Source organism: Micrasema longulum, unplaced genomic scaffold (assembly GCF_059751315.1).
Source record: "Micrasema longulum isolate JH-2025_06_02 unplaced genomic scaffold, ASM5975131v1 h1tg001760l, whole genome shotgun sequence".
NCBI classification, from domain to species: domain Eukaryota; kingdom Metazoa; phylum Arthropoda; class Insecta; order Trichoptera; family Brachycentridae; genus Micrasema; species Micrasema longulum.
Genome location: NW_028278936.1, coordinates 63,112 through 84,383, shown reverse-complemented (window position 1 = coordinate 84,383; position 21,272 = coordinate 63,112). Strand labels below are relative to the sequence as shown.

The window sequence follows — 21,272 nt, the reverse complement described above, 5'->3', positions numbered from 1 at the left end:
TACACAGAAATAACATACATTATCCCCACCAGCCAATTAAATTAATCAAACCCACGGTAAAATTACGAAGTACAAATTTCTTTAAAAAAAATTCTAGATATTATTTTTTCATACGCACATATTGATTTATTTTTTGTATAATATGCAAACGTGTTGGTTGTATGAAACTGCTGTGTATGTGTGTATATTTATAAACTTTTTTGTATTTATTGTAAGGTAAAAGGCACTGCATGCCATGTATGTTAATAAAAAACAAAATACTATAAGTTTTTGTAGTTTAGTAAAAACATTTGTTTGCCCCACATCAGACCAGGAGGCCCAATCACAGTGGTGAATTACAGCACAAAACACAGAGGCTTGAGAAGATCACATTTAATTTTTGAGTTCTCACCGAGAATCGAACCCGGAACTTTCCGTGCAAGAGTCAAATGTCTTAGCCAATACACCACGGAGGCCGCGATGTAAAAAAAAGTTTTACTTTCGTAGTCACTATGATTATTGACTGTTAAATCGGTTGACTGACCTATTTAAAACCGAAACAATAAGAACTAAACAATACGAAATACGCTCATTAAAATCAAATATTGTATTAATGAACTCAGGTTTTTTACAATATTAAGCATCAATAACTTATTTACTCACAAGAACTCATTGCTCATGTGTCAACACGATATGATATATGGTGTCTTTATATTACGCTTTACAATTCGAAAATATTACGAAAACTTATTTTGTTCAGTCTCGGGGTAAGTTATATTAAATTGTTCTATACTAATAAATTTAAAACCATTAAAAGTAATTCAAATTTATAACTCGTATTTCTACATATCGGTATGTCCAACATAGTTATATTATTTGGAATTCTTTTCAAATATTTTTTTCTCTTATAGTTTTATTCAATATTTAAGACTTAAGTTTCACGTATCGACTTTTATAACTTTTGATTGTATTTTTTCAAAAGGAAATAATAATATATAATAATTACGTGTTATAGCTTCTACAACAAGGTGTACTTAATTAAATGTATATTACAACCGAACAAAAAACTAAAGTAAACAAACAAAATCTAAACATTTTTGTATGCGCATTGTTCCGTGAAGAATAACAAAAAAGCCCCATCTGTTAGTAGGAATTAAAACTATTGGGTTTTTTATATGCTCTACTTTTAAAAACGTAGATACGTGAATACCGTTTCTTACATAATTACATTTTTTTATTTAGTTTATTTATTGATAACAATATACGCTTTAACAAACTTATAATGATCTCTTTTTGAGAAAACCGTTGTTTTGTCAGAATTTTTTCGATACGCAGGATGTTAGAGTAATTTCTTATCAATCATATTATCTAACCAGGCTATGTTTTCTTCGTTTAAGTGGGAAAGTGCTTAGCGGAAGCGGATAGGTGTGATGCTGCCCAATGATTCACTGGCTTCTGGTTCGATGGCTGTTTTGCCCACTTTCTCCGCAATACGTTGCCTTATTTCTGACTAATTGCGATCGGTGCGTCATCTTTAACTGTTATTCGTGGAAAACAAATAAAACATTAAAATGCGTAGCTGTTCATTACTAAGATATGCTCTCAGTATGTAAGCCTGTTATTGTAATCTACGTAAAAGTATGTGTTTTTTTTTTACTCTTTAGTAACATATATATATATATATATATATATATTTATATATTTATATATTTATATATATATATAGGGTATAAATACATTTTAATATTATTTCCATTTGTAAATACTCACTACAAACTACAAACCTTAAAATATCTTTTTTTCACTTAAATTTTAATTTTTAAACAACTTTCATTTATGTTTTCTTTTTCCTTCTCTTTTTTATACTTTCATAATTAACCTTACATATAATTGCTTTTTAATATGGAAACTTCACTGGTCCATTAGAATTAAGTCTAATTGTGTAAAATATTAAACTTTGCAACTGTATTGTATGTTTCCTGAATAAAAGAAAAAAAATAAAAATATATATACCAGCGGAGCCGACAGACGTTGCCTGCCCGAATGTTGGCTTGCCTGTCTGGTTGCCTGCCTGGTTCCCCAATATTTTTTTTCGATATTCGAACTTTCCACCTATTGGTTCCGAATTGATTGAGAATCTATGATTGAATTCCAAAACTAAAAAACATTAATATTCAAATATTCCATTTAAGTAGGTACTTGTCTATGGTTGAATTCCAAAACATAAAATAAATATTTTTTCAAATATAGCATTCTTTTTGCAAACGTCAAACTCCGGTCTTCTTACCAACAGAGGGAAATACTTATGTAGCAATTCGTTTTAAAAAAAAAAAAAAAATATTTTTTTAGTATTTCTAAAAATCCACTAAAAAGAAATAAATAGGTAGAAATTATAAGGAATGTAAGGAAAGAATCTGATTGAGACCCACAAAAAACAAATACTGTTTGTAAGCTTACAAAAACATACTTTTTTTTATTAAAAAAAAAAACAATATCGTTCCTTTTTTTGGTAAATCGATGAATAAAAAATCTGTGCTTTTTGCTTTTTATTTTTTACATATTAGATTGAAGATTTTAATATCTACGAACACGCACAGGGCAAAGATATATATTTCTCTGAAAACCGCACGTAAATCGGTTAAGCCGTTTAGGAGAAGTTCAGTGACATCACACGTACAGAGGAATTGTATTTATAAAGATATTTATTTCAAATTTATTCATAATCCTGTTTTACATTCCCAAAAACTTATCATGCTTTGCCATATTTAAAAAATCTGTTGCCTGGAAATAGTGAATTTAGTATCTGAAGAGGTGCGAAGGTTTTTACGGTTACTGTTATCAATATGTTTCTGCACTGCATACTACAAAAACGAATATAAATGTGCCTACTGCCGACTGCGACACGGTACAAATTACTAGTAATTAAATGCATACTTTTTCTACAAAACACTCAGTTTACCTTGAAGATGGCTCCTGCAATGGTAGCCGAAACGTCGGAACAAATCCAACACACACGGTATCACCCAAAAAAGAAACATATTAGTGTCTGAATAATTAAAATATGATTCAATGAATTGCGACCGAAGACCTTAAGTGAATTAGTATTAGTTATTTTAAATACACAAAAAAAATCAATACATATTTTGACGTTATAGAAAAAACTAAGAAATTAAGTTTTTTTTATTAAGTTTTTAGTGATCACAAAATTACCAAATATAATCATCTTTTTACAGGAGTACGTAGCACCATTAAAATTAATTGTAAGAACAAAAAATAAAGTACATGCCTTACGAAGAAACTCAATATCGCATGTCAACATGTCATGTAGGAGACTACTGCGAGATATTGCATAGATTTATATATTATTAAGCGTGTTGTACAGATGCCCTTTAAAACATATGTTTGTTTATGTAATAATGTTTACACAGGACCCTTGGCCTTATAGAGTTTGTGATACGTTATTATTGTATTTTTTTGTTTTGTATTTGTATGAATGAATAAATAAATGTTTGTCACTACCAAGAATGCATATCCACGGCTTATCATAAACTGTATTTCTTTATAGGACTGTGCAAGTACCCTGGATCTCCAGCTCATTCAACTGTGACGTTCTCCAACCCTTCCCTCGCTGCAGGGTCGGTAGCTACATATATCTGCGAGAGGGGCTTCGAGCTGCTAGGTCCTTCGAGGCGCGTCTGTGATCAGCACGGCCAATGGGTTCCTGAGGGTATACCATTCTGTGGTAAGTTTCAAATATTTCCATCATGAAGCCATTTTCTGTTAGTCGTTAATATTCGTGTTAGAAAATGGAAACCAAGCTATGGCAGAGCGGGGTTCGAACGTTGGACCTCCTGTCCGTGATCCAGCGACACTACCGCGGGCCACTAATATTAATTTTCATCAACTTTGTCGGGAATCAAACCCAGAACCCCAGGTATGACAAATGCGTCAACCACTACACCACGTGGTGGACTAATCTCCACTTGACTTTCTTTTTCACAATTTTATCTAAGAATTCTGTGAGTTCTTTTTTCATCGAGTCGAAATCACTTATCCAGGGTTCTGTTCTATTTCACCGATAATCGTATTATTTTTCCGGACACGGGAACTTTTTTTCCCTTCTAATTATAACTTTTTTATATTTTCTATTTACGCTTCTTTTTTATATGTTCCTTTCCTAATAAAAATGAAAGATTCACTTACATATTATTTATATGGATTTTTGCTATCGATTATATAACTTAACTAACTATAACAGTGGTTCGATTATCAAAATGAGAAATGTAAACAATTCCGATTGAATCTAGCAGTGTTAATAAACGTGAATTAAATTTACGTTTATGTCGAGTGTCGATAGCTATGTCGCGTTGTATATCTAGTACCAGCGCTGAACGGAGAGAGTCTGATTTTGGTTTCCGTTTCGCAGCAGTTGGCAACTTGTTAAGTTGGTATGTGTGGAGCTAATATTTAATGTGGCCAAAAATCACATTCAAATTATTATTGTAATCTCACAGGGAATCGAATACTGAAACTATGCGTGAGGCAAGCGTTTTGGGCATTAAGGTTGACTATACGGTTCAAAACGTATTTTCTAAACTTTTTCAGGACAGTTTCGCCTAACAATGACATCAAACTTGATTTTTAAAAATGGAAACGCCCTAAAAAAACAAGCAATTATATTTTAATCCGGTTCGGCTAGGGCGTATCACAAAGTTCCTGAAATCCGAAGACTTTTAATAGTCTTTGGTTGGATGAGTATCTTACTATTTTAGATCTATCCAATGTATCATTCATTGATTAGTTATTAACACCTATTGGTAGATGGATTCTCCAACTTCAAAAAATATTTTATCGAAACATTTTGGTTTCAATATTTCGTTTGCAAATTGTAATGTATAATGTTTGTTGATAATCCGTTAAAAATCGATAAAAAATATTGATTGCTTTGTGTTCATTGTCATATCAAGTCTCCTTTTACTCAAAATGATTGAACACAGTGAAAAATAATCATGTTTTAATTAACGCCGGTTTATGAAGAGGATTTCTAGTTTTTCAGTTGACATATAGCTTGTAATTTTGTCTTGGTAATTATAAATAAAGTCAGGAAAAATATGCAGATCGTCACAGCTTATGTTAGTGTCTTCTCAGCACTCTCTCCGTGAACTGCTAACATGCACATAATTCATATTGTTCCGGCAAAAGCCATAACCAATAAATTTGTTCCTTTATTGTGTTGCTATTATTGTCGTTCAATCGAAGTGTTTTCTCACGAGAAATATGATTGAAGACAAAGTTTTTACTTAATTATTGTTCTTGTTCATTTTCATCGTACAAATATCGTTTCTCACAATTGCGACTCTTCGTTCTCGGTAAGAAATCTTCCACAAATCATGGGATAAACATACGTTTTCTCTTTTCCCAGTTGTTTATGAGTAAATTAAAATACCGCAAGTGAAAAATTATTAAACATAAATACATCCCCACGGGGCGTTCCTGTGGAATATTTAATAATCTTATACCTCGCCAACATGTTCATTGCTATTGTTCTATCGTGCATGTGCAAAAAGCGGAAAGAAATTGGGCACTGACCAATTCTTAAATTTTTCCGTCACGATTTTTTTATCATTTCGCACGGCTTATAATTTATTTATTTATGAATGGTAGTTAAACCAAACATTATGAGAATTTTGTGCTTTCATTTTTTGTTGCCCGGAGCACATTTTTACATCACCAAGAATCACGTTGTACATATTTTATGGAATTATTTATGGTTATCTACAGTGGGTGAACTATTTACACGAAGCTCGAGAGAGCAAGGTCAGTGTTAGGGCCTACTCGCTACTTGCGCAGGTAATAAGGTCACTGACGAACGCTAGAAGAAAGTAGGAACGCGTCGTTAGCTATCCGCGGATTACTTCTTGTCTCAATACGAGTTGACATCTTTCGAGCACACCTTCGTTCGAGTATAGTCGTGGTTATATTGCCTATCAGAGCGCGTACGCAGACGATCGGCGCTTTGCGTAATAATGCACATACGAGTATGCACTTATGGTTGTTTTTATTGTACTGGACTCGCTAATGTTACGCTCATAAATCACACTCGCAATATTTCGTAATGACAGAAAAAAACTATTTCTACAATTTTAAAATAACGATAAAAGTTTTGAACCATTCTGGGTTGAGTAATTCTTCCATTTTGCGGAGTTAGCGGTAGTTTACCTACAAAGATATTTGAACGTATCAAAAACCCGAATCGATAATATTGTTTTGACTAAAAATACCTGGAATGTAACTTCTCTTTATCAAACTATTTTTATTATATTTAATTTTGATTAATTTTTTAATACATTTCCATTGAGATTTCTTCAAATTATTGTGTGGACAGGGGTATTCAAAGTAAAAGTGCAATGGTATATGCGTACATACGTGTTTAAATATATGAAGCATGTAATATTCAAGTTCATTAGATAATAAATTACCGATCTTAAATTATTCATGATAAAACAAACGTTGTATCATAATAGAGTTAAAGTTTTGTTATATTTTTTCTCTTGATATTCACTGTACACACTACACATGCTGTTTTTATTACTACTTTTTAGCTTGTTTTGTTTTTTCTTTCGGCTTGTGTATCGCGAATATATCCGCCGTATTACTTAACGGAATCATAAGAGTAGTGAGAGATTCAATCAGCTGTATGTAATCAAAATGAGCCGGTACCTGCGGGATGCCTATTTGAATGAAAATAATATTTTATTAATTATTGATTGATTTTTACCCACTAACGAAATACTGAATAACAGTAAAGTTATCGTGTAAGTTTAATGAACTTAAGACATCATGGTGGGAAGTGAAATGGATGACAGACAATACGCACAAGTAACGAGAATCAATTCCGAGTTGTAAATATTACGCGATGGCCAAAACGACCCGTAGCCACTAAGACTTTCCCTGGAGACAACAAACTTTCACGGACAGGTGAGCTACAGTGTCTACTTTTGAACCGAGATTAAATGTATTTTCTCAATCGATTCGCTATCCGTCACGAGAAATCTTCAAATACAATTATTAGAAAGTTCGCCGATTTTGCTCCTTCTGGAAGATCGATGTCGCTTTTTCTTATCGAGCGAAATGATATGCGTTTACGATTTGATTTATGATTGTAGTGCTCTGATTACTGTTTATTTTGTGGAATATCGCCTTCACTGTTTACTGTAATTTCTATTGAAGTTTCGCTGAATGGTTTCCAGTCACTATTTTGTATATGAGACTAAGCTTGTACTCTCACGCGGAGAATTCCGAGGTTACACTTTTGTAGATGCAGATCTCTCCAGCGGATGTCACGAGGATAAATAAAAATTCTCCAAAATGAAATACTTCCCGCGGCCTGAAATATATTTTCATTAGATTTCACTCAAGAGCGTCGATTTGGAAACTCGCTAGTATTCAATCGACCATTCGAAATAACTCTTTTCAGGTTTTTAATTTCATCAGATTATTATTAGTCCTAGATATTGGGTCAGTTAGCAAAAAATTCATTACAATAAATAGGCACAGTTTTGAAGCAGTAAACGCAATATTTTGAAAAAACTAACATTGCACAGTCAATTCTATTCTTATTTTTGCAATCTAATCGATAGGATTCATTGGCTCCTATTACGTTATAAATATTTTCTTTATTAATGTTTTGTTTTCATGCAAAACTCTCCATAATAGGGAAATATCACATACTACGAATACCGATAAAAATATATGAAATGGTTTTAGAAAAATTAATTGTATTTTCGAAATCAATACTGATATTGTGGAGAAATGTTTTCATACATAAACGTAAAAAATACATTTAATAAAAAAACGTTGCTGGAAAAACGCAACATGTTTGGCCTTGCTAGTTGTGACGACATGATTCGTGATAATGTTCTAAACAAATTTGAATGGTCGGGAACAAATAAACATGAATCGTGACATATAAGGGGCGTGGCCAATAGAATCACCGTTTTTGCGGGAATTCAAAATTACAAATTTATTTTATTTTTTTCCTGAACAGCATTTCATAGACCTTTATTACTTGGAAAATGTAAAAAAAAGTACTTTATCCCTATATTATTTATTTATATATTCATTTATTTATTTAGTATTTCACAGTTTTAAAATGTACAGAGTTAATTTGTTTCAGGTCCCGACTAGCTAGGAAATTCCTGTGTTTAGGAAGGACCTTATTTTTTTCATGTGTTTTTTTTTATTTTTTATTTCATTAAATGATGCTTAATAAATTGAAAGAATAATAATAACATTAGAAAAAATCAATATAAATATAAATTAGAAAACATGCAAGTAATAATAATAAAAATTGAATCATAAAAATAAATTAGAAAATATGCCATTAATAGTAAATAAATGAGACACAATTATTATAAATTATAAAACATACCGATAATCATCAAAATTGAACCACAAATACACATTATAAAATATAAAATTAGTAATTAAGAAATTAAACAAAAATTTAAATTGGAAAACATACCGATAATAATAAAAATTGAAGCTTAAATACAAATTTGAAAATATATCGTTAGTAATTAAAAATTGAAGAACAAAAATAAATTACAGAATATACCATTTATATTTTTTTTTTTTAATAAGTTACGGTTAAAATACTAGTATTAAAAAGAAAAAGAAAAAAAAACATATGTAAATGAATAAACATAGAAAGTAAAAATGAAATATACATAAAAACAATAAGAGATTTTTTTTCAATTAAAAGCAACAATTTTTTTTTATTATTTTGCCATAATATGCTACTAACAAGGTATTACATATGTTAGGTACATATGTACAGATATAAATCCATTACGCCTACGTGTAATTTGCATATCGCAAGAATATTTTAAAATCCCAGATAATGAAAGCTTACACGGAAATTGATGTTCCTTTTGGATTTCTAAAAAACCGTATGGAATATCGTCTGGGAAAACAACACGCTATGCTGAGCCAACGGAGTTAATTGACCTTTATCTTAGCTGCAATCACAAATTATTACAATTAATATACTTACATTTTCATATGTTTTCGTAAAAAAAAATCCTCGGGGAGAATCCTAACAATAAGCAACAAGTCGGATGGTATAAGTGCGCCTAACAGTGTAATTATTTTTCTTTCTCCGTTTTCATCTCCATCATAAAAACGAGAAAGCTAATAATGCTCATGATGAAACTGCAAAACCAAATAATACGGAAGCGAATGTTACCAAAATAACAGAGTGATTGAAAAGTGGAGTTTTTGGATAATTGTTCCAAAAACTACAAAAATTGGACCTTTCCGAAATGGCGAAAGAGGTCGGTGAATCGAATAATATTGAGAAATAGTTTAAAATTTCATAAGCATTTCATTATGCGATGTCTTCCTTCAGTAAAATTTGATCGCAATGTTTGTATATTATTTTACGGCTCAATCAATCAGATGCGGAATTACTCATTTTTTTAGTTTAATTACTCATTAATTAAGTGTTTTAAAAATATTGGTTGTAGATAAATATTTTTATTTTATTTTAATCTATTCGCAAGAACCAACCTTAATAGAATTGGAATTAGGTAAGGCATCCAAAATAAAATACTTTTATTGGATTTAATTCTACTTTTTTATTTTTCAATATATATGACGCCTTTCGTATTGTTAGGACATTATCAAACTGTATGATACCTTACCAAATGTGGAATTCTACAATTATTACAATTCTACATACACAATAAATAAGAATTGGAATTGTCGTAAAAAAATATCTCTACCTGCCTGCAGGCTTATTTTGTCACGATTTCGTTTCGTAAGCTCGTTCGTTCGTCATGAACCTATCTCACTCCAACGCAAATTTAATCGTATTTTGCTCTCGTTCTTTTTCATACAATAAAAATGAATTCGCGAAACGAATTAGTTACAGAATAAAGCCACTGCTTAAAAAGGGTGTGCTGAATGAAACACATGATTTAAGTAATATTTCAACTTGTTACTAATTTTAAAGATGCTTATTACGCTCATAAGTTGTATTTATTTACACAAATAATCCCGTCATAGACCATCGCGTAGCGAGGAATAATTTTAAACGTGTTCAAATTGTTATATTATTGCTGAGATTTCTAAGATAAATACAATGTGAGAATTCCATGGAACATAAATAGAATTTTCAGTTTTGGTGCTACCAATAGAACCGGTGAAACGCTTCTAGGATTCAAAGTCCATGTAAGAGTATTATAATTCGATTCGATTTCTAAATCAGATTTCCTTTAAACCAACCAAAATCAATTCTTCCGATTATTGCATTGCGTAATCTTAAAGAATTTTAATAATATAAATTATTTAATAGTGCTCACGGAAGCGTGCAAACGGTTGTTTAAAAATATTCAAGCGCAAAACAGAAATATGCCCGTGGTTTCTCAAGAATTAGATAAATGTCTAAATTTGTTGCAACAAAGAGGGAAAACAGTTTTTAGAAGGGAATATGGGAGTCTAGGCATTTACAGGGCTTATGGCCTATCATTGGCTGGTTTAAGTGGCCAGTTTACACACTGCGTAACATTCACCATTCTGCCTATGTTTAAACATTCACATTTTTTTAACTCTTCCATCTGTTGACTTTTTTGAAGTAAAAGAGCTGAAAGCTTTATCATGTGGGTGAGACTTTTATAGAACATAGTCACGAATCTTGGCGTCACAACCATCAACGCCAAACATGTCGCATTTTTAAGTGGCATATTTTTTATATTATCTTTTTAAAAATTATATATCAAAATATTTCTTTACAATATCCATACTGATTTTTAAAATACAATCAATTATTCTTAATCCATTTCATACCTTTTTATCAGTATTCATAGTTCGTGATATTTCCCTATAAGTTTTATTTGGAAATGCTATTTTCATAATTATTTTTAACACCGACAGCTAGTGTCGTATCTATGGTAATTCACAGATGTCAATATGAATTATGAATATATTTATATATTTTTTGTTGTTGTTGAAGGCAACACAATTTTTGCAATATCGCACCCCACAATTCAAGGGTGACACAACAAAATAAAACTGTGTTTTGAGTTAAGCTTGACATTTAATAACATTTGGAATATACATTATGCAAAACTGCCAAAACATCAAAAACATTAAAACTGCATACGAGTGCATAATGGCACTCTAACGAGATATTTATTTACAGTCATGACACATTAATTTGTTAAGTGTCAAAATGAACAACTAAAGATATTTTAAAATACACTACTAGTTACGAATATGTACATATTACAGTACAATTATATGGAGTACACTGTTTTACATTGATATGTGGTTAAACTTTACGAATGTCAAAATCTTCAATGTCATTTTTGTCAGTTTGACGTATGACTTGTAGCGCTCTAGACGGAGGGTGCGATATTAACTAGTATGGTAATAACGTATCCTTTTATCAGTGGTATTTTTTAAATATAAAAAGATAGATAACATCTCCTTTCAAAGTGCGGTACCTTGATCACATACATATAAGATAAGGTTTACACAAATATTTCACAAATTTGAAACAAAATATCAATCGAACTTCTTGGTTTGATTTTGTTAATTTATTTATTGGCCAACTAACGCTTTTGTCTGCATAGTATCTTCAAAAATGGAGTCACAAGTCTTAAAAATGCCTACTATTATATGCTATGAAGTTTTATCATTATTTCTCGTTGACACTTCCAGAATCCAAGTTCAGAACTTTAAACAAGGAAGGCAAATGCGCCAACTAATTATGAGACGGACTTATCCTCATTTTTTAAAGACTTTCTTTACCTGGATTTTTTCCTAAGATTAGCTATCGAGTCAAAAACATTTGTCCAGGTTCTATTGCACATAGAAAAGTATTTTTCATTCGTCCGGACAGACTGTTTTAATGTTCATAATACACAGCTATAGATAAATGCTAATTATCAGTACCAACAACTGTTAGGTTGATTTCGGCAGGCGATTATAAATTAAATCGTACCAATGCCTATCAAAAAAGGCCATCCGAAGTATTTGACCGAACAAAATTAAACACGCAAAGCTTTAATTTTTTACGGCAACAGTTTTTGTTCGATCAAACATGTTTAATTAATTAAATAAACTATGCGAAGAGAATATAATCGAGATAGGACAATCAGATATAAATCAATGGTTTTTAGATTAATCTAAATTATAATTCGAGCGGACAATAATCTTGTAAATGATGTTCTGTGATTTTTTGTTTAAAATTCGTTTCGATTGTGATTTTGATATTTATTTATACGAGTATTCCTGCATTTTTTAAATATCGTTAATTAAAAGCTAACTATCGGTTTTGCATAACAAACTAATGAAATTTATGTATTATTATATTTTAATACATTTACACACGGGATCCATTTTAAATATACACGAGTATTTATATTTTTAAAAGAAATTATATACAGTAACATTAAACTAGAAACAAAACAGTAAAGGATAAAAGGAAAAGGGACGCAGCAAACTCCGGTGACAACTGTCATCAAGCGGAGGCGATACAGTTGGCCTGGCCATTATATTATGCGAATGCCTCCCGAGAGCCTCAACCAGGCTTGCCTACTTCACAAGTTATCAGGTTCTAGACGTCCTTGACGTCCGCTGCTGACTGTTTGTCGACAGTAAATGTCAGAACTACGGAACGCAAACCTGCTGCGGGAGGATGCACAGGTGCTGGCACGACAGAGATGGCTGGAGAATCTTTGTGGGCACCATATGTTCCAACTAGGGAGCAAATATGGGATGATTAAGATCAAAAGAAAAAGCAAAGATAAATAAATATAATGGACGAACCTTTTGGTATTCGGGTTGATTATAAGCGTTAGAAATTTAATAATGCTTTTTTTATTGGTTAATATTGCTTTTTTTGTTAATTTTGCTAAACAAAATAATTTTGATCCTGATTTTTGTGAACAAGTCTGATCATTCTGGGTAGAGGGGTCTGGAAACAATAATCAGGTTTATGATGTCTACGCGAAGGAACGTTATGTGGTATTTGTTGGAATATCAAATAAACCATAAATCAATAAACTATCAGTACTCAATATTGTTTGTTATTAAGAGCAAGGTAAATACATTGCACTAGGTAGGTCATGGGGCGGATGAATCATTCCTTTTTATTTATGCATTCATACAAATACACATATATAAAAATAAATAATAATAACGTATCCCTAACTCTGTGAGGCCAAGAGCCCACTTTATTTTCTTTTTGGGATTGCTGAGGCTAGTTGTCGAGTCGAAACCACTATTTCAGGATTCTGGTTTTATTGCATACACCCAACTTAATAATTCCACTTTGTTCCGAAATATTCTTTATTTCCAAAATAAAAATTAAGGAAATACTCGTAGAGTGACAAGTTCATATGAATTAGAAAGATACGTTTTACAAAGCGTGGTATTGTACAGTTAAATTTTAATAATCTTGCATGGTTATTTTCCCATTAAATTTGCTTCTCCGAAGAGTTTTACCAAAGTATGAAAACGTTCGCCGCGTCTGGTGATTTCGAATACATAAGAATATTATGTAATTTTACCGTACAAAAACCATTTTAATTTAGGCAACCAATTAATATAACTATTAACTTAATTATGAGTTTTTGCCTCATCACACTACTCGATAAATTTGTTTTTTTTATGGTTTAACTTTCAAAATCTTCAATTCATTATTGCCGCATACATTTTTTTAATAATTACATCCTATTAGTAGTAGTGTAGTATGAGATTGCTTCGGGAATAAATGCATAACATCGCTGCTGTTTTCATTATTATCCATATACGTATATCGTATATGTGTATGTCATACGTATTATTATATAACTTTTGATTCCATTTTCGACATGTATTATAATTTTTTTTTTTTTTTTTTTTTTTATTATTATTTTGTATATTGTTTTGATTATTTTGCATATTGTTTTAATTACCTGTATATTGTTTTAATATGTAAATAAATATAGAGTCCTGACTTAACACGGAATTTTCTAACAAGTCGGGACATAAAAAACATACAATTGTGTCTATGTAAAATTGTGTATTTTGTGCATTAAATAAATAAAAATAAAATAAATAAATAAATCCTTTTTTCGGCGCCAGAAACAAAAATACTGTGCCATATATGTGCGTTCAATCAGGGATAATAAATGTAAGTATTCGAGATCAAAACATTAAGTTTTATCATAAAACACAATTGTTTAAAGTGGTAAACGAGTGAGGCAATAATTTTAAAAGAGAATAAAAAAGATTATGAAATAATTATTTAGTGTCAAAAACCTAAGAAATATTTATTATGTTATTTATTCATCCATAACCAGGTAGTTGCTTTTGTACAAACCATTATAGTTTTGTTTAAATTGAGAATATTATGCACTTTTTGTACTGTTATTATTTGATCACGTAATCCTTCCGATAAATTATAACTCAACCGATTATCAATGAAATCAATGTTCAATTAAAGAAATTTATATTTTCATCATATATTGACAAATTATTATGTATTATTTACGTTGTGGTATCTAATTCTAACGTAAATATAAAGTAACGACACATTATCTTTCACAATTTTTGTAATTTTCTTGGTACTTCTTGCACATTTATAAACCGTCGTCGGAAATGCATTTATGAAATGTGCACATTCAAAACATATTATTATGTTTCATGTATACGCATTTATTATTTCCTAAATAATTTCCGATATTTTATTTTACGTTTCTTATAAATTTGACACGATTCCTTGTTTATTATTAAAGTATATTTCGAGTACTTAAAAAACATTTTTTGCAGTTTCAATTCATAGTAAGTATCGCTTATCAGAAATATTCTTACTTTGTTACAACTTCATTCCTAGTATTTGGAATATTATCGGTGAGCTTTTCAACTTAACTGTATTTTTCATTAAACATTTTATAATTATATTACGAAAGGCAAAAATAATCTCGATATTTTTGCAGTATGGAATTATTTGATAATTATAAACGAGATTTGAGAAGAGAATATACATAATGGTCCAAATAACAAGACTTGTGACATTGACATGTATTTCGCTGGTTTTATTGATAATTTTGTACGATGCGTAACATTCACCATTCTGCCTGTGTTAAATATAAAAAAACATTATTTTTTTCGTATCTACTCGTATAAACAAATGCTTATTTTTTTAATGTGTTTTCTTTTTACGAGTTCATTAAAAAATTTGATCTCGTTACCCTAAGGTATTAATAAAATTTGAACATACTGTTAGTTTTCATTGAAAAATAAATTATCTGCCCATAAAATAAAACTACATTCCTTTTAACGGTAAAAGCCACTTTTCATTGATCAAAATCTAACATTCGGAAAAAATGCAATTTATTATATTTATGCTTAAAGAATCTGGTTGTATCAACAAACAGATGAACCGTTTTTATTGAAATCCTTAGTGATCAAATGATAGAACTGGTTGTATTCCACTGTTGTATGTAACCGTAATTGCTTGTATACATATTTCACGTATGCAAATTATGTTACTATTCAAATCTACCTGTGAACCAAGAATTTTCTTTAGAACGTGTGTCATTAACATTAACCATAGCCTATTGCATAACTCAAACATACATTAAAGTTAATATAAAGTTTATTTCCAAAAATACGGTGATTAATATTAAGCTTTTAAAAATATGTATCTAAACGATGCCATTAATAAATTTATTTTAAGAAAAAAATGTCGTTAACGATTGAATATTGTTTTAAAAACGTCCGAATCTTGCGAAAAACCCTCACAAGATTTGTTTTAGATCATTATCATCTCCCTTTCCTCACCCAATGGTGCATAGAACACTGCACTGGTAAAACGGATGCAGTCTTATGTTTCAGGTGCCAGTCCCGGAATAATGAAATATTATAGTTCGAACAACCTTCATAATCAATATTTCACGTCCACCCAACCAGGAATCGAACTTAGGACCTTAATAATGGTAGGCTAATGTGTCAACCATTTTACAACGAAACGGACTTATCTCGACTGTATTTTCTTATTCAGGATTTCTAACTGAAATCAGCCATCGCAATGAGTCGAAAACATTCATTCAGGATTTTAGTTATATTTCTGGTAATGTATTCTTCATCCGCTTGTATACAGAGCTGTTGTTCTGGACAATTTTCAAAAGGTTTTTTTATTGTCTTATGAAAGGGAATATTATGGAAGTATTTTGCGGGGCTCAGAGTTTTTAGGCTCAAGATTGGTAAACCAATGCGCATCTTGCAATAGTTTTTTGTTTCATGAAGACATGATGCTCAATCTTACGCTTCGGGTTCCAGTTGCCGAACCCGAAACATCGGGCATGATAGGCAAACGCTCTAACTAATACATCACGAAGTGGACTACTCTACATTTGATTTCCTCTTTCAGGACTTTAACCTGAGCTCTGAATACTCATCCAGAACCCTAGGCGGCCTCCGTGGTGTAGCGGTCAAGACGCTTGACTTACACACGGAAGGTTCCGGGTTCGATTCCCGGTGAGAACACAAAAAAAAATAAAATGTAATTTTTTTCAAGCCTGGGTTTCTGTGATGTAATTCACCACTGTAATTGGGCCTCCTGGCCTGTTGTGGTGCAAAAAAAAAAAAAAAACCTTAGTGCTCTGGTTCTATTTAACACCCAAAGTTACATTCTTTATTCCAGCCGGAAATAGGAAAATTTAAATGGAACACAGGTAACTATGGATAAGTTGTTGAGTCCGTTTTTTTCCAAATTTAAAAATGAGTACCAAAAGTGAAACAAAATGGTACAGATTATAAAATCCATTGTTTCTGAACGAACACCTGAAGCGAAGGACTGATCATCTAACTGTCATGTAACAGATGATCGAAATACGCTGCTTTTGGTTTTAAAATGCAGTGCTCTTTAACACCACTGGTTAGGGAATGAAATGATATTTAAATATATTTCCCGTGTCCAGGGCTCAATCTAGAACCAGAGACCTGGACGAATGTTTTTGACTTGATGGCAACTTTTAAATAAAAATGCGGAACAGAGATATATTGCATACTATGCATTATATATAATATTTCATTTTCCCTATCTCAGACTGATCATTTTATCTTTATGTAACAAATGATCGAGATGCGCTGAAATGTAATGGTCTATAAACCACTGATGATGTTTTTTTTTATTTTATTTCATTTTAATATTTAATAATGTTACATAATGAATCTTTTTTTGTAAATAAATATTTGCGTTTTTGTGATTTACTTACCAAAAGATTTAATTTTTCGGGCCATTTTCAACGAGTTTTAAATAAATCACTATTAGAAAATAGGAATCGAGTTGAAATAGAGTGAGATTCAAACGACGGGCCTTTGAGTCGTGAGTCCAAAACACTAGCCAAGGGACCACAGCCTGATTAATTTATTTTTAAAATTTTTATTACAATCTTCTTAAAATATTTGAATACATATTTAGTTCAAATGTAGAGATCCGCGCATTATACTCGGTGTTTCAGGGCCAGACCGCGGAACTTTAGAGGAACATTCTTCGTGGTAAACTTTTTTTAAAAACCCATATGTTTTGTGCAAAACCTTATTTTTTAAGTGAAAGAAAAATCGTTTTTATAATTTGAAAATGGAGACAATCCTTAAAGTTGCTAACTAGCATCCCTTTCACAAACCCCTTGAAATAAAAGAAAATGAGTTTTTCCTAAAAATCATTATGATATTTTTTTAAATACGTCATTTTGAATGTTACCCTAAAGTTTCGCAGTTTAGCCCGATAACTGTGTATGAGGCTGAAATGAGCATTATCGACAAAATCAAGAAAGAAGTTCTGCGTTGGTTTGGACATGTAGAGCGAATGGACGGTGAAAGAACTACTAAAAAGATTTAAGATGCGAATTTCGATTCATGCAGAAAATGAAGGAAACTGAGAAAGACATGGCATGACCAAATCCAACAAATACTTGAACATGAATATGTCGGAAGTCGGAATCGGCGCGCTTGCATGAAAAGATTTATTATGTAAAGCGTAGAATAATGATAAGGAAGTGACGTCTGTATGCCAGGGGCAAATCGTCAAAATAAGCGATTATGCTCAGCTTACCATTACATTTGGCTTTCGATAATAATGTTTTGTAGTAAATATGTTTATGCGAAAATAAATAATATAATTGATATTTATTATAATTCACACCGCCGTTTACATCTTCCTACAAAAAAATATCTATGAAGTGCGCCCAGCGCCCAGTTCATCCTTATGAAACAATAAAACTAGCCGATTGCCTCAGCTTATTCTTCCATACAAAAAAATACACTACATTTTACATATTTAACCTAAGTTAGCTTTTTTAGTCCTAAAACAATGCTTGCAGATTACAAATATTATTTGAAGATTCTCTGTTTGGAAACTAGTATTTCGAACATTATTTCCGAACGACTGTTGTTCTTCGATAGGATATCGTTGACATATTATGTATCACATAGGACATATGGCGTTCGCAGTGACTGATTTTGGCATTATTCATTTTTTAAAAAAACGGCCCGTGCTTAGTGTTGACAGTTACTGCTGTCATTGTGATATTCGTTAATAAACTTTTGTACAAGTATTGTATTGAAATAGTGTAGAATAAAGCTATGTTTATTGCGTGGTTTATCATAATTGTTGTTTGTGTTGATTTTCACAGAACCACAGAAAAAAATGGCATTTATAATTGTATTACTTACATATTATGTACTTATATGTAGGTCCAAATTAATGAACATTTTTTGTAGATTACCCATAAAATAAAACTCGCTACTGCTGTTTGCAAAGCTAGAGTTATAGGGCGTTCTGTCGGTGATGGTTTGTTGTTGTTACATGTATTTTTTAATGTCTGTTTTACTATCAATCTAGAAAAGCACGTAATCTTTTTAAATGCGATATGGTATACCTAGTTGCCGAAGAGACTAGAAGCAGTTATGTTGTAGGGGAGACAGCTGGTACGTTAAAAGCCGATTTACCGTTCATATTTCCCGATAGAAAGAGTTCATTCCACGATCCAGACTCAAGTTTTTATGTTGTTTGAAAGCAGAAAGTTCAACCAATCCACAGTCATTGCGAGTACTACGCCCTGACTAACTTGGCTCTAATAAAACTCAATGAATTATCCGTATAATTTTATTGATCGGATCGGCATTCTCTTCGTAAAACGTCATGATAAATTATTGAAAAATAATAGACTTTGTTATCGGACATCACACTTCCCTTCAAATTATTCTACGAAATATGTGATACAATCAAACGTACGTTTATAATCGATATTAAAAACGCATTCAATTTTTTTATCTGTTTTAGTATATTTTAAGAGTACTCGTATGTAGTTTCGTCGTACAATTCAATATTCGTATTGAAATCATCCAAAAAAAACATTCAATTTCGGGTATTATTTAACTTCCTTATATGATGTTAAAATAAAACAATTTAACCAAAAAACTTCATTAAAATTTCTATCGAAATGTTTTGTTTCTTATCTCTTATTGTTTATTTAATTTCCGACTGGTTTTAGAGCTATACAAGCTCCCTTCTCAAGGTATATATTTTTTTTAAGTTGTAAGGAACCCCAGAATAATAATACGCCACCCGCTTATAGAGTCGCACTTACAGACAAAAAACATTATATGATTATCAATCACGAAATTAGCTACAGTTTACAGCCAATACAGGGGGCTGTAGGCACTCAGATCGATAAAATCAAACGCAAACTTAAACGGTCCGTTACATGTTTGTTGTTAAACTAAAAAATCAACCTTAAATTTGGAATGCTATTGTTCTATGCAATAGAGCGAAAAGGCATCTCTATAAGCGGGAGCGAATTATTAGTCAGAGTTAGGAACTAAGTGTTTTTATTTTTATTTTTACTATACCACAAAGTTAGTGCTTCAAACATATACATTTTTTTATTAAAAACCTAATTAAGTTAACTAGAACCAGATAGTGAACTTAATTAAGTTAACTAAGAACCAGATAGTGGTCCCGTGGTAGTGTTGTAGACTCGCGGATCAGAAGGTCGAGGCTTGAATCCAGCTATCCCACATTTTGATTTTTATTTTCTCGTAGTGAGTTACTTATGTAATTTGTTGAAAATGGCCTAAAAAATATTTCTGAAAAAAAATATGCAAAGTTCGTATTTCTTCGATTTCTCTTCGTTAATTCCACGGCTTCTGTAACTAAAAGAGTTGACTCACGCATGTTGGTGAGAACACATTTTTTTTTCTAAAGCCAAGATGTTCTGTGCTATTTATTACTATAATAAAACGTCCTGGTCTGTTGTGGTCTGTTGTGGTGCAAATATACTAATATAATATATGTATAATATCATTGCTTGCAGGCTCCCTAAACGCGAATCTATTTACGCCTTTGCCTTTGTGAGAGCCTACTATATTCGCATATTATTGTGTAGGAATGATATTTAAAACAAATAAACAGTTTTCGGATCAGTTAGCGATCTATCCCTTTTCCTCTCCAGTGGTTATATGAATAATATAAGTGTTCCAATTTTCTGCAACCGTCTAACTCTTAATACGTTTATAGTGCAGTATCTTGTGGTATTTTGTGTTTGTACTTGCATTATTGTGGTAAGCTCACTAGACACTAATTCGGTATATTTTCTGTACGTGTTGACACAATGATCCGGTTATTGTTATTCACTTTAGAAAATCCGTTACTTTCAGGGTTGACAAAAAATCTGGTGCTTTAGCTTGAATATTACAGATCCATTTAAGTATTTGATTGTTTCAGATCCATTAAAAAAATAGATTTTTAAATTTTAAAAATACAAATCTGATTGGGGGATAAAAAAACATGTTCACAAATTCTATTTTTGTTTTTGTTTCTAAATTAATACCAATTGAACTAAACTGCCGAACCATTATCATAATAACTAAATCAAGAAATATTATTTATTTTTAAAGTTATTTATTTTCCTCTTTTCAACAACATACACTTAATCACAAATTTCTGCCTACAGTGTGTAAATATCTTCGTGTTGTGTTTATTTTTCATTTATAAAAGGAATTTCCTATTTTTAAATTAAAAAAACCCAAATATTTTCGTTCCTATGATTTACCCAAATATCGAATTTCGAGAGCCATTTTCAACGAGTTGTAAATAATTCACTTTTAGAAAATGGGAATCAAGTTGGAGTAGAGTGGGATTCGAACCATTGAGACCATTGGTACCGTGAGTCCGAGACACTAGCCCCGGGACTACAACTCGATTAAAATTAATAAAATACGATCTCGCTTCTTTT

General features: G+C 31.3%; 1 protein-coding gene across 2 annotated transcripts in view; it reads left to right on the top strand.

Annotated features, from left to right (window-relative positions):
* LOC148274102 (sushi, von Willebrand factor type A, EGF and pentraxin domain-containing protein 1) overlaps nt 1-21,272 on the top strand; it is a 79,505-nt gene that overhangs the window by 18,390 nt on the left and 39,843 nt on the right. For both annotated transcript variants that reach the window (XM_088237619.1, XM_088237618.1), the window contains exon 2: nt 3,545-3,721. In XM_088237619.1, the coding sequence (XP_088093745.1) occupies nt 3,545-3,721 (177 nt within the window). The remainder of the gene's footprint in view (nt 1-3,544; nt 3,722-21,272) is intronic.